Source organism: Callospermophilus lateralis, chromosome 2 (assembly GCF_048772815.1).
Source record: "Callospermophilus lateralis isolate mCalLat2 chromosome 2, mCalLat2.hap1, whole genome shotgun sequence".
NCBI classification, from domain to species: Eukaryota; Metazoa; Chordata; class Mammalia; order Rodentia; family Sciuridae; genus Callospermophilus; species Callospermophilus lateralis.
In genome coordinates, this window is record NC_135306.1 from 180,199,059 (window position 1) to 180,211,993 (window position 12,935).

General features: G+C 37.2%; 1 protein-coding gene and 1 pseudogene across 1 annotated transcript in view; both read left to right on the forward strand.

Moving 5' to 3' along the window:
• The first annotated feature begins 352 nt into the window (after positions 1-352).
• On the forward strand, positions 353-933 carry LOC143391580 (cytochrome c, somatic pseudogene; annotated as a pseudogene).
• Positions 934-9,909: 8,976 nt separating this feature from the next.
• The window catches only part of Prrg4 (proline rich and Gla domain 4), a 29,395-nt gene continuing 26,369 nt past the window's right edge, over positions 9,910-12,935 (forward strand). Inside the window, exons 1-2 of the mRNA XM_076844325.1 lie at positions 9,910-10,050; positions 10,398-10,522. Of these exons, the coding sequence (XP_076700440.1) occupies positions 10,420-10,522 (103 nt within the window). The 5' untranslated portion in view covers positions 9,910-10,050; positions 10,398-10,419. The remainder of the gene's footprint in view (positions 10,051-10,397; positions 10,523-12,935) is intronic.

A 12,935-nucleotide genomic window follows, 5' to 3' on the forward strand; every position in this document is an offset into this window, starting at 1 on the left:
GAGGCAATGTGGTAATGTTTCCACACTTACTGAAATTAATTGCTAAATCGCCTTCTAAAATGGCTATCCCAGTAGCAAATTGAGAGTAACTATTTTTTTCCTACCATACCCTACCCAGCATTGAATAGATCATTATTTTTTCTCTTTACCAATCTAGGAAAAAATGAATCTTAATTTCTATCTCTTTGATTACTTTCAAAACTAAATATTTTCTAAGCGTGGGAGCACGCGGGCGGACGCGAAGCCGATGCCAGGGTCTCGGAGTGGAGTTAGCGCGGGGTCGGCTGGGCTGGGACTGGGCAACCAACCCCGGATGTCTTGAGATGGAGCAGAACCGTAAATAGAATTAAAAATGGGTGATGTTGAGAAAGGCAAGAAGATATTTGTTCAGAAGTGTGCCCAATGCCACACGGTGGAAAAGGGAGGCAAGCACAAGCCTGGGCCAAATCTCCATGGACTGTTTGGGCGGAAGACAGGTGAGGCTGCTGGATTCTCTTATACAGATGCCAACAAGAACAAAGGCATCACCTGGGGAGAGGCTACACTGATGGAGTATTTGGAGAATCCCAAAAAGTACATCCCTGGAACAAAAATGATCTTCGCTGGCATTAAGAAGAAGGGAGAAAGGGCAGACCTAATAGCTTACCTCAAAAAAGCCACTAATGAGTAAAAGCTACTGCCTTATTTATTACCAAACAGAAATGTCTCTTGGCTTTTTTATGTGCACCATAATTTAATTGATGTGATACACCAGAAATCAGATCATGAATGACTGACAAAATTATTTTTGTTGGACAATCCTGATTTAAGTAAAACTTACTTTAGTTAAATTAATATTTTGGTTATATTCCCACTTCAGTAAATTCTATCACTGTTTCCCCTTTTTAAAGTTGTGGTTGGACTTAATTAGTAATGTTCAGTATTTCACAAAAATGGTGAATGACATCTGAAAACTGGTTTTATATTTAGTTTTATAGAACTGATTATGTGAATATGTTTAAAATATGGGGGAAATCCCTTCACTCTCTCAGAACCAAGCATGATTCACATTTGTTTCAATTTGTGTTCATTAGCCTATTAAAGGTTGAAGATAAGGAAAAAAAAACTAAATATTTTCTAAAGTTTATTTATTGGCTATTTGCATTTCCTTTTTTATGAGTTTTCTGTTAATATATCATATCTTTAAAATCATCATCTTCCTTTTTTGTGTGTGTGTGGTACTGTGAATTGAACTCAGGGGCACTCGACCACTGAGCTACATTTTTGTATTTTTATTTAGAGACAGGGTCTCACTGAGTTGCTTAGTGCCTTGCTAAATTGCTGAGGCTGGCTTTGAACTCATGACTCTCCTGCCTCTGCGTCCTGAGCAGCTGGAATTACAGGCATGAGCCACCAGCCCAGCCAATCATCTTTTTCTTGTTGATTTGTTATAGAACTTTAAAGATCTTAACCCTTATTTTTCACATGTATTGCATATCTTTTTCCCAGTTTGTCATTTTCTTTATGGTATATTTATAATACCCAAATATGTTTAATTTTTATCGTTTTTCTATTGCTTTTATTATTAGAGAGTCCTTCATTATTCTAAGATATTATCCTCCTGTATTTTCTTCTAGTTCTTCCTTTAAGTTTTAATTTTTAAAATTTAGTTGCTTCATTTATTTTTTTAAAGCTAGCTAGAATTTATTTTGGAGTAAGACGTGAGAATGACAACTTTAAAAACACATGTTTGGAACCTTCATTTATTACAACAGATATTGTGCAAAGAAAATATTTTTAGTATTAAATGCGTCCAAGGTTTTATAACTTAATACACAAAACTTCCTATAACACAAGCATTTAAACAGCTCTTCGGAGTTCATTTAAAAAGAGTTGGGCTGTGTGGAAACCTGTTTTAATAGCTTTCTTTTAGAAAAATTGTATTTTTTTTGTAATAAACTTTATCACTTGTGTGTCTTATAAAAAAATACAATTGCTTTGATATTAAAAATTGAAATTTTATTTTTATAAAAGAAGTAAACCCTTTATTGCATGCTCGGGTGATACCACATGTTGGAGTCAGATCTTGAATTTCACCTTTTCATGACTAAAAGAGAACAAAAGAATCTCTTCATGATTCACAGGGCATGAATCATAAGTGCAATTACTGAATGATTAAGTAGAATCCAAATGCCAAAAGGGTGAAGTAGAAATCCTATTGGGGTAGAAACCAGAAACCCTAGTTTCAATGCCAATCCTAATTGACTTATTAAATTTCCTTAAACTAATCTCTTAAAATTTTTGCACCTGTTTGCCAATGCATTAAACAAAGATCTTATTTGATTGTTAGAAATAGTGGATTTATGTGTTAGCATATTTAAGTATTAAAAGCATCTTAAACTAAAAAATTCTCCATGGACGAGGCCAGCATTTCCAGTTATCATGAAAAGTTTTCCTGAATTCATAGGTCTCCTTTCCAAGCCTCAGCTGTTACTTTAGTATTTATAAGTTTTCAAGAGCCCCTTGAGGCATACAGAAGTAAATGGTTTGGGAATAACAGATATGCCATTTTACTGATGATGAGACTGAAATAATAATGTATTTTAAGAAACCTACTCTATCCTTTTGATTTCTACTGTGTCTGAACAAATTTCCTTTTCTAACAGATTTCAGTTTTGAGAAGTTAAGTGTATGCATGTACATTAAAAGTGCTCACAAAAAAAAGATACATGTACTATAATTTATATTTACTAATATTCACACAAATATGTATAGAATAATATTGATATGGATAATCACATGCTTGCTCACAAGCATATCCTGAATTGAATCTATAGCACATTGATGATAAAGACCAAGGGAATCAAATAATCAGCAAATTCAATTAGATCATAAATGGTTAAAGACTTGAATTCACAACTGGTAAAGATCTCTCCAGCTAATGTTATCTGGGCTCTCAGGCTCTAAAATGTAAATTTTCTAGAATAGTTTGATCAAAATGATGAAAGGAAGGATTTTTTAATTCATTCAACAAATATTATTCAACATCTGCTAGGCCCTATGCTAGATACTGAGGAAAATTATTAGGTTGAACCATATGAATTTGCGAATATTAGACTATTTTTGATTCTTAAAAATGTCAGTTGCATATGTTTCAACCTAATAAAATAACAAATTCTTCAGAAAAGGAAGAATATTAAAAAGAGAGTCAGAACCAGACACATATAGGTGTATGCCTATAATTCCAGCTATTCAGGAGATTAAGGCAGAAGAGTCACAAGTTTCAGATCAGCCTTGGCAACTTAGAGAGACCCTGTCTCAAAAATAAAGCAATAACCGGGTAAGGCACCCCAATAATCCCAGCAACTCGGGAAGCTGAGGCAGGAGGATTGCAAGTTCAAACCCAGTCTCAGCAATCTAACAAAGCTCTAGGCAACTTAGCAAAACCCTGTCTCAAAATAAAAAATAAAAAGGGCTGGTGATTGTAGCTCAGTGGCTAAGCATTTATTTAAGTAAATAAATAGGTGGGGGATGTAACTCAGGGTTGAAGCATCTCTAGGTTCAATCTCCAGTACAATGAAGGGGTGGAGAGGAACAATCCTAAGGAAAAAAAATCCTAAAACAGTAACTTAGAAAAAATAAAAGGTTAAAGAAAAAAAGTAAAATTGGAAAAGAGGAACAAAAGAACATATGAAATAAAAATAGAAGAAAATAATAGAAGTATAGTACTAGAGACTGATAAATTCTTTTTTTTTAAAGAAAGAGTGAGAGAGAGTGAGAAAGAGGGAGAGAGAATTTTAATATTTATTTTTTAGTTTTTGGCAGACACAACATCTTTGTATGTGGTGCTGAGGATCGAACCCGGGCCGCACGCATGCCAGACGAGCACGCTACCACTTGAGCCACATCCCCAGCCCCTGATAAATTCTTAAAAATTAATTTAACTCAACATTAAACAATCTCATGGTAGATACAATATATGCCTCAAAAGAAATAAAGATATTGTTCCCCTTTAGTGATTAAATATAGAGCAATATGCTCTGATTTTTAAATTCTAAATTCTGAAGATAAAAGAGAAATTTTTAGAAATATATTTTTAGTTGTTGATGAGCCTTCATTTTATTTATTTATATGTAGTATTGAAAATTTAACTTAGTGCCTCACATATGCTAGGCAAGTGCTCTACCACTGAGTTACACACCCAGCCCCAAAAGAGAATTTTTTTTAAAAGTACTGAGGCAGTAGAAGAGCTAAAACAGGAAAAACAGTAATAAAAATACAAGAAAAATAAATAAATCAGATCCAAGAAGAAGACAGCATAGTTGGAAAGAAGTAAAAATAGAAGTTCTGATAATAAAAAAAGGATTCTGCACTAATGTCATCTGATGGCAATAGAAATGAAAAGTATAAATCAAGTTACTAGAGAGACCAATGAAGATAAATCTAAAAAGTATTTTAATATATCTTTTGCCACATAGAGATTTCCTATTACTTTCCCATTTTATATAATTGTGAGTGAATCATTTATAAAATATATAATTTTGTGAACAAATTCTAAAATTTAGTATGAAGAAGTTTCTTTTATAAAATATGCTAATTATATAAAAGCAAATAATTCAAGACTACCCAGAATGGGGAAGAATAATTAGTAAATTACTTAAATACATCTATCTTTATATTTTCATTATCAAGCATTGTCAAAGAACCATAAAAGTTTAGCATAGGAGGGAATATTAGAGTCCACTAAGACCAAACCTTCAATGCCTCAGAAGAAGCAGAGAGTTCAGAGAAATGATTTGTTCAAAGTCATCTAGCTTACGGGGTAAAAATGGGAGTTCATATCCCACTTGAATCAAAGTGTGAAATATGATATATCAAGAACTATGTAATGTTTTGAACAACCAACAATAAAAATTAATTTAAAAAAAACAAAGTCATCTAGCTAAAGAGAAGCAGATTCAGACTAGAACCTATTTATTATTTCATTCCCTTAGCAGTCAGGAAATTCTGCTGTGTTCCAGGTAAGGTACTAAGCAGCAAAAATACTAAGGATGGATAAAATTTTCCCTTTGCTCCAATGAGTTGACAGGGTGGGAGTGTTGAGGTTGGGTAAGAGACAGCTATAGACTTTACTAAAGCCATTAGTGCAGTCCCCAAAAGACATGATATTTTAAAAATCCATATTTTATACTTCAAAATTCAGCTAACACTCCATTTTAGAGCTTCAAATCAGAGCAGTATGTAAAATAGCAAAGGAGTAGTGCAAAGGAAACAAAGGGACCCTTATTTGTAGATTTTCTCACAGTATTTCCACATAATGTAATATCACACCTGCAATTCAGATACATTATTCCTTCTCTAATCCAGAAAATTATGCATTAGAGAAGGAACAAGTTTTTTAAAAAAGTGATTTTTTTCTTTTTTAACATTCCAGGATAGACTCAATTCCTAGGCTCAAGCCATCATCCTACCTCATCTCTGGAGTAGCTGGGATTATAGACACCTGCCACTGTGCCTGGTACTGTCAGTTGTATAGGTAGAAATGTGTGATTTGTTTAAATTCCCTTGCACATGTTGTATGTATATGGAAAGTATGGTTTTACAACTGATGCCAAATAAACTTGTACATGAGAAAAACAGTTCACTTAGAATATCATGATTAACTGAACATGAGTTTACAAAAAGAGACCAGAAAAATTGTGTAGCAATCAAAGTAAGATTTACAATGATAAAATGAGTCTGATGAATGAGGAATTATATTTGTAAAAGTGCCAAGTTCTGCATACAGAAGGACAGTTTTATGAGTAGCTATGACAGAAGTCTCTGTCACCAGGCCCCTGCGGGCAGCTCGGAACCACGTTGATTCAAGTTCCTCTGTGAGCTGTCAGGACTATGAGGATTATTATATTTTTTAAGCATGACATGTAGTTATTATCACTAGTGTGAGAGAAAATCAAATGACCTATCACACTATTCTTGATTTTATTTAATTGTTTTGGTACTAACAATCATTGTTCTTAAACAATGGAATTAAATATAAGCTCTGTCAAAAGTTTTCTAAGAGGGCTTTAAACAAATGTTTAAAATAAAGTCTTTTTACTTTTTACTCCTTTACCTATTTGATGAATCTGTAAATACCGTAATTAACCTTAATTAACTTTAAGCAAATGTTTAAAATAAAGTCTTTTTACTTTTTACTCCTTTACCTATTTGATGAATCTGTAAATACCTTAATTAACCTTCAGGAGTAGGAGGCTTTCATTTTCTACTCACTGACTTCACTGAGATAAATTAAAACAGCAATCCATTGATGTTGAAATGTCAAGGCTAAAATGTCACAGAAACATCAAGTTCAATAAAGTTGCTCTCCTGTTTCAAGAAGTCTAATGATATAGTCATCCGCGTTATCTTTAAGGATGTGGATGTATAATCATTGAAGAGCTTCATGGCTACAACCTTAACATTTTCAGTCACAGTCCTTGAGTCAATGCTCATGCCCACACAGAAAAGCCAGTCTTCATTTCACTCTTGAATTCACACAGGTAAGTGGGTGGGTATGTGCTCAAACCTAGAGATGCATTATCACATTAATCCAAGTCCATTCATCTCATTGCTCTGATTTTTCTTATTTCCTTTGAAACTAAATAATTCTTTACCTACTGCCCTTCATTGCTTAATAATTCAAAGAAAGCACTGGAAAGAGTCAAGAACCAGTTACTATGACTATTCATTTACTTCTTAATGCTTCAATGTCCCTCTTTGTGAAATATGAATTGTAATATCTGGCCCAACTGCACAGATGGCCAGAATAAGAGAAATACTATCTACAAAAGCACTTAAAATGCTTTGGAAGAAAGGCATAAGGATATTGTAACTTTAAAAATAAATGGTACAAGAGTTGGGGTTGTGGCTCAGAGGTAGAGCCCTTGCCTAGCATGCATTAGACACTGGGTTCAATCCTTAACACCACATAAAAATAAAATAAAGGTATTGTGTTCACCTACAACTAAAAAATAAATGTTTAAAAAATAAATAATTTTTTAAAATAAAATAAAAGGTACAAAATAAGGAAATGAATGCAGCAAGTAAACAACAAAAGAAATCAAGTCTTGGGCACTGTTGTTGCTGGCTATTCTCTTTTTTCTTTTTGTCAGTTATCCTCAAAATATCGTTCAGCTCCATAATGGCTGATGTTTGTGTGCATCCTGCCAAACACTGTAACATTCTTTAGGAACCATATTGTAGGGTAACATGGGGGAAGCAATTTACCACTGAGAAACACTTTGACTTCTTTATCTGCCTCCCCTCTCAGTCTATAAGCTCTGATATTTGATGTGAACACAAAGCCTCATTTGTTTGTTCTAAATATCTAGATATGTGGGTGAACTCATTCTACCAAGGAATGTCATCAAAGTTCACATCTGCTGATTCCGTAGCATGAGGCATCTGACCATTTGATCCCCCCAAAACAGTGTGAAGCACTTTTCCTACCTGAAAATAAATTGTTCCCACCCAACAAAAATGTATTGAGCATCAACAATGTAGAAGGCACTCTGTTGGCCATGGTGGAGAATGCAAAAATGAATAAGTCATTTTTTTCCCTAAAAAGGAACTTTACAGGCCCATATTCTTAGATACAGAGCCCAGCCAGAATCAGTTCTCTGGAATGGAGGCTGTGGCATTTATCTCTCTATACTTAGGGCTTATGTTCTGTGCATTGACTAAATAAATGATTAAATAGAAGAACAGGTGTTCTAATGAAGATGTTTCCTATTCTTGTGTTTAACCACAATAAATCATTTCTAGCCTCTTCACAGTCTGATCCCAATTGTCTAAATTAGAAGGAAAGAAGATTCTAATACTGAAACAAGTTAGAACACAAGGAGGACATATTAAAAGTAAGAAAGAAAAAATTTAGGGAAGGAAAAAGAAAAGTGAAATCAAAATTTCTTTAGAAAACTTAGGAAGAATTCAGTTGATTCTCAATAACTGTAATAAAATAGACAATAACCTTAGTGTTAGTCAGTTTTTCACCACTCTGACAAAATACCCGAGAAAAACAACTTAAAGTAGGAAAAAGTTTATTATGGCTCACAGTTTCAGAGGTTTAGTCCATGTTTGGCTGGCTCCGTTGCTCTAGACCTGAAGTGAAGCCGAATATTAAGGCAAAGAGCACAGAAAGGAAAGCTGCTCACATCTTGGCAAAGAGGAAGTGGACAAAGAGGAAGGGACTAAGGAGAAGATATAGTCCCCAAGGGCACACCCCCAAGGACCACTCCCTCTGACTAAGTCCCACCTCCTATAGTTTCCATCACTTCTCAATAGTTCATTAAGCTATGAATCTCTCAATGGATTAATCTACTGATGAGGTCAGAGTCCTCATGATTCAATCACTTCCCCAAATTCCCGCATCTAAACATTGATGCATTGAGGACCAAGCCCTCAAGTGAGTCTTTGAGGGACACTTTGTATCTAAATCATAAAAGACTTTGTGAGGAGAAAAAATGGTGAAAATAGAATTAATAAAGGTTGAGGGGAGGGAGGACTTCAGCAGATGCCAGGCCACTTTGTCCCAAGAATGGAATCTTAAATAACGTTTCAAAGAATGTTAGGTATGTTATTTGGACAAGGAATGATGCAAACACCACCTACCCTAAGTTCTCTGTCCACCTGCTGTCTTCATTCCCTTATACAGTAGTTCCCAAACTCTTTTTTTTTTTTAATATTTTATTTTTTAGTTGTAGTTGGACACAACATCTTTATTTCACTTATTTATTTTTATGTGACGCTGAGGATCGAACCCAGGGTCTTGCCTACCGCTGAGCCCCCCAAACTCTTTGATCTCAGGTTGTCTTCAAACTCTTTAACTCTTTTACTTATGTAAATTACATCTAATGATACCATATAACATTTTAAAACAGAGAAGTTTCCAGAATATCATTTTGGATCAAGACAACGAAGTATACTTATTCCTTGTGTTTTAACATAAAGTCTGTGAAAAGTTCAAGATAATTATCTAAGAATAATGAAGTTATAGCTATTCTGGTAGATTTGGCCAAAGGTAGCTTACAAAAAGTACAGAAGTACTGAGAACAAGCAAATTTTATTAATTTCTACGAGTCTCATAAATCTCTCCATAAAATATACATATTGATACTTTAAACCTCCCCCTACAGAAACTGCTATACCTCCAGTTATTTTAATTAGCAGTGATATGTCATCACATGTCACATAGGCTCTGGAAATTTCCATTGTACACTCTCGAAAGTGAAAATGCAAATCATGTTGATACCACAGTGGAAATAAGTTTGATCCTGGAGATCGCTTGAAAGGAGAACCACTATTTGAGAACTAAAATAATCTATTAATTTTAAGGTCACTTCTCCTTTCATATCACTAACAAACTATTTCCTCTAGTGAGTATTTTGTCCTCGTCCCTTTACCACCCTTTGAGAACAGTTGACCTAAGGTAACCACGAACTCTAGCTTAATGCAACCCAAAGTGATAAGCCTCCTGACGCCCTGAGGCCGTTTCTGTTTAGCGCTGGGAACGAAAATGCTCTCCTGCATTTCCACACAAGACAGAGTCTAGAAACAAGTCCCAAAGTTGCCACCCTCGCCGCCAAGGCGGGGCCACAGCTGGCAGCAGAGACCCGGCTAGCCCAGGGCTCGGAACAGAAGCTGCAGCTGCTGAGAGCGCAGCTTCGAGTCCTTGGAGACGCCAACAGGGGACCCGCCCTCCGCAGGTAAGCCAGCCCCGGGAGGCGGGGCGCAGCCAGGTGCTCCCCAGGTAGACGCGTCTTCGCTTTCCCTCTGCTGGGTCGGCGGCCTCCCAAAGCCTACGCAAGAACTCGCGGCGCGCAAATTTCCCCACCCACAACGCTCCTCCGCGCACCCTAGGCGCCTCCTCTGTGTACTCGCTGGGGCCACCCGGGCACCGTGGAGAGCGAGAGTCGGAGTGTCGCCGAGATTTAAGAGGGCGCCAGAGACAGAGGGTCCAGAGATCTCAGGGACCACCAAGCAACAGGGCTCTGGCCCCGAGACTGTTGGAACATGTGCCGGGGAATACAGGTGCGGGGCCCGGAGACGGGGGTTGGGGAGCGGGGGAGAGGTTACCCGGGAGATACAGGTGCCGGGGCTGAACCCACCGGGCGGATTCCAATGCAAAGCGGAGGGGTTGTCCGGGCAAGTGTCCTGTTTGCCCTCGGAGAATTATAAGGCGCAGCATTTATCTCCAGGCACTCCCCGCAGGGGCACTTTCCCGGAGGGCTTAGGGTCCGGACGACCGAAACTGCGCGTGGGGCGCAGTCGCGCGGTGGCTTTGAGTACAACAGGTCAGTGACTCAGTTACCACTGAAACTTGAAGTGCTGAGCTTGGGGCTTTTTTTGATGTGTTTTTTTGATTTTTGTTTGTTTAGTTTGTTTGACAGTTGCCAGACTATGTTTACACTTCTGATTCTACTCAGCCAACTGCCCGTAGTTATCTTCGCATTTCCTCATTGCACAAGAAGTCTAAAGGATACGAAGCATGCCGGAGAAGAAGGTAAGAATGACCGCAATTTCCGAGAAAACCCTCCTGGAAACTGGAGCTGCATATTACAGATCTCTAACGAGAAAGTGTGGTGCTTGAAATTACATGGCCCCTCGAACCTTGGAAGTATTAAACTATCCTTTAGTTTAATCTGTGGCTTATTTGGTAATGTGGGTTTTCATGTTCTTTAAAGTGTATACAAATGTATGTTTCCTTTGATAAATATATGTTTTAAGACGTGGTTTGCAGTTAACTGAATGGAAAGCCTATTTTAACTCTCCTTTTCCTAGATGAACCTACCTGTCAATTTTTTTTAATATTTATTTTTTTTAGATTTAGGTTGACACAATATCTTTATTTTATATTTATGTAGGGCTAAGGATCAAACCCAGTGCCTCATGCATGCTAGGCGAGCGCTCTACCATTGAGCCACAATCCCAGCCCCAAGTTATATGGCAATTATAAAAAGCACAATTATTTGTTCTTCTAGGAAGGGTGGACAGGGAGTCCAGGCTTTAGTCGGGACTTGTTTTTGCACTCTGGGGATAGAATGCAGGGCCTCATGCAGGGTAGGCAAGCACTCTACCACTATGCCACTCTCCCTCAGCCACCTTGTCGGGACTTGTTATGAGATCCTGAGCAAAGCACTTAATCCCTTTGGACTTGAATATCTTCCTCTGTAAAATGATGGGACAGAATGATATCCCAAGTCCTTTCCTTCTTTCAAACATCTAATTGTCTAGATAAAGGCAGATGGTTGAAAGATTAGATTTGGTGCTCCCTAACCTAGAAGTCTGCATTTTACCTTCGCCATAATCAGATTAGTTCTTGCCAGGTTAAAAGCCTAACCTAGCAAAACCAGAAAAGAAAAAAAAAAAAATTCCTCTGGGTGTCAGCATCCTTCTCCTTGTATAGTCATTGTGCTTCCCCACCCAGTGCCAGCACTATGTACTATTCCACATGTTCTTGTCCCTTATCATATCTCATCAGGTCCTACTTGCAACTTATTTTCATTTGAGAAGGATCTGTTCCTGTCTTATTAATAATACAGTTGTGTGTGTGTGTGTTTGTGTGTGTGTGTGTGTGTGTGTGTGTGTGTGTGTATTAAGACAGGGCAATCCTTTAACCTAAAGGAATAACATTTTTTTTTTTTTTTTTTTTTTTTTTTTACTATTTTTTTTAATTAATTTTTATTGTAGGTTGTTCAAAACATTACATAGTTTTTGATATATCATAATTCACACTTTGATTCAAGTGGGATATGAACTCCCATTTTTACCCCATATACAGATTGCAGAATCACATCAGTTGCACATTGATTTACATATTGCCATTCTGGAGTCTGTTGTATTCTGCTGCCTTTCCCATCCTCCGCTATCCCCCCTCCCCCCTCCCCTCCCCTCTTCTCTCTCTACCCCCTCTACTGTAATTCATTTCTCCCCCTTATATTTTCCCTCCTTTCCCCTCACTTCCTCTTGTATGTAATTTTGTATACCCCTGAGGGTCTCCTTCCATTTACATGCAATTTCCCTTCTCTCTCCCTTTCCCTCCCACCTCTCATCCCTGTTTAATGTTAATCTTCTTCTCATGCTCTTCTTCCCTACTCTGTTCTTAGTAACTCTCCTTATATCAAAGAAGACATTTGGCATTTGTTTTTAAGGGATTGGCTAGCTTCACTTAGCATAATCTGCTCTAATGCCATCCATTTCCCTCCAAATTCTATGATTTTGTCATTTCTTAATGCAGAGTAATACTCCATTGTGTATAAATGCCACATTTTTTTTATCCATTCGTCTATTGAAGGGCATCTAGGTTGGTTCCACAGTCTTGCTATTGTGAATTGTGCTGCTATGAACATGGATGTAGCAGTGTCCCTATAGTGTGCTCTTTTTAGGTCTTTAGGGAATAGACCGAGTAGTGGAATAGCTGGATCAAATGGTGGTTCCATTCCGAGCTTTCCAAGAAATCTCCATACTGCTTTCCAAATTGGCCGCACCAATTTGCAGTCCCACCAGCAATGTACAAGAGTACCCTTTTCTCCACATCCTCGCCAGCACTTGTTGCTGTTTGACTTCCTAATGGCTGCCAATCTTACTGGAGTGAGATGGTATCTTAGGGTGGTTTTGATTTGCATTTCTCTGACTGCTAGAGATGGTGAGCATTTTTTCATATACTTGTTGATTGATTGTATGTCCTCCTCTGAGAAATTTCTGTTCAGGTCCTTGGCCCATTTGTTGATTGGGTTATTCGTTATCTCATTGTCTAATTTTTTTAGTTCTTTGTATATTCTGGATATTAGGGCTCTGTCTGAAGTGTGAGGAGTAAAGATTTGTTCCCAGGACGTAGGCTCCCTATTCACCTCTCTTATTGTTTCTTTTGCTGAGAAAAAACTTTTTAGTTTTAGTAAGTCCCATTTGTTGATTCT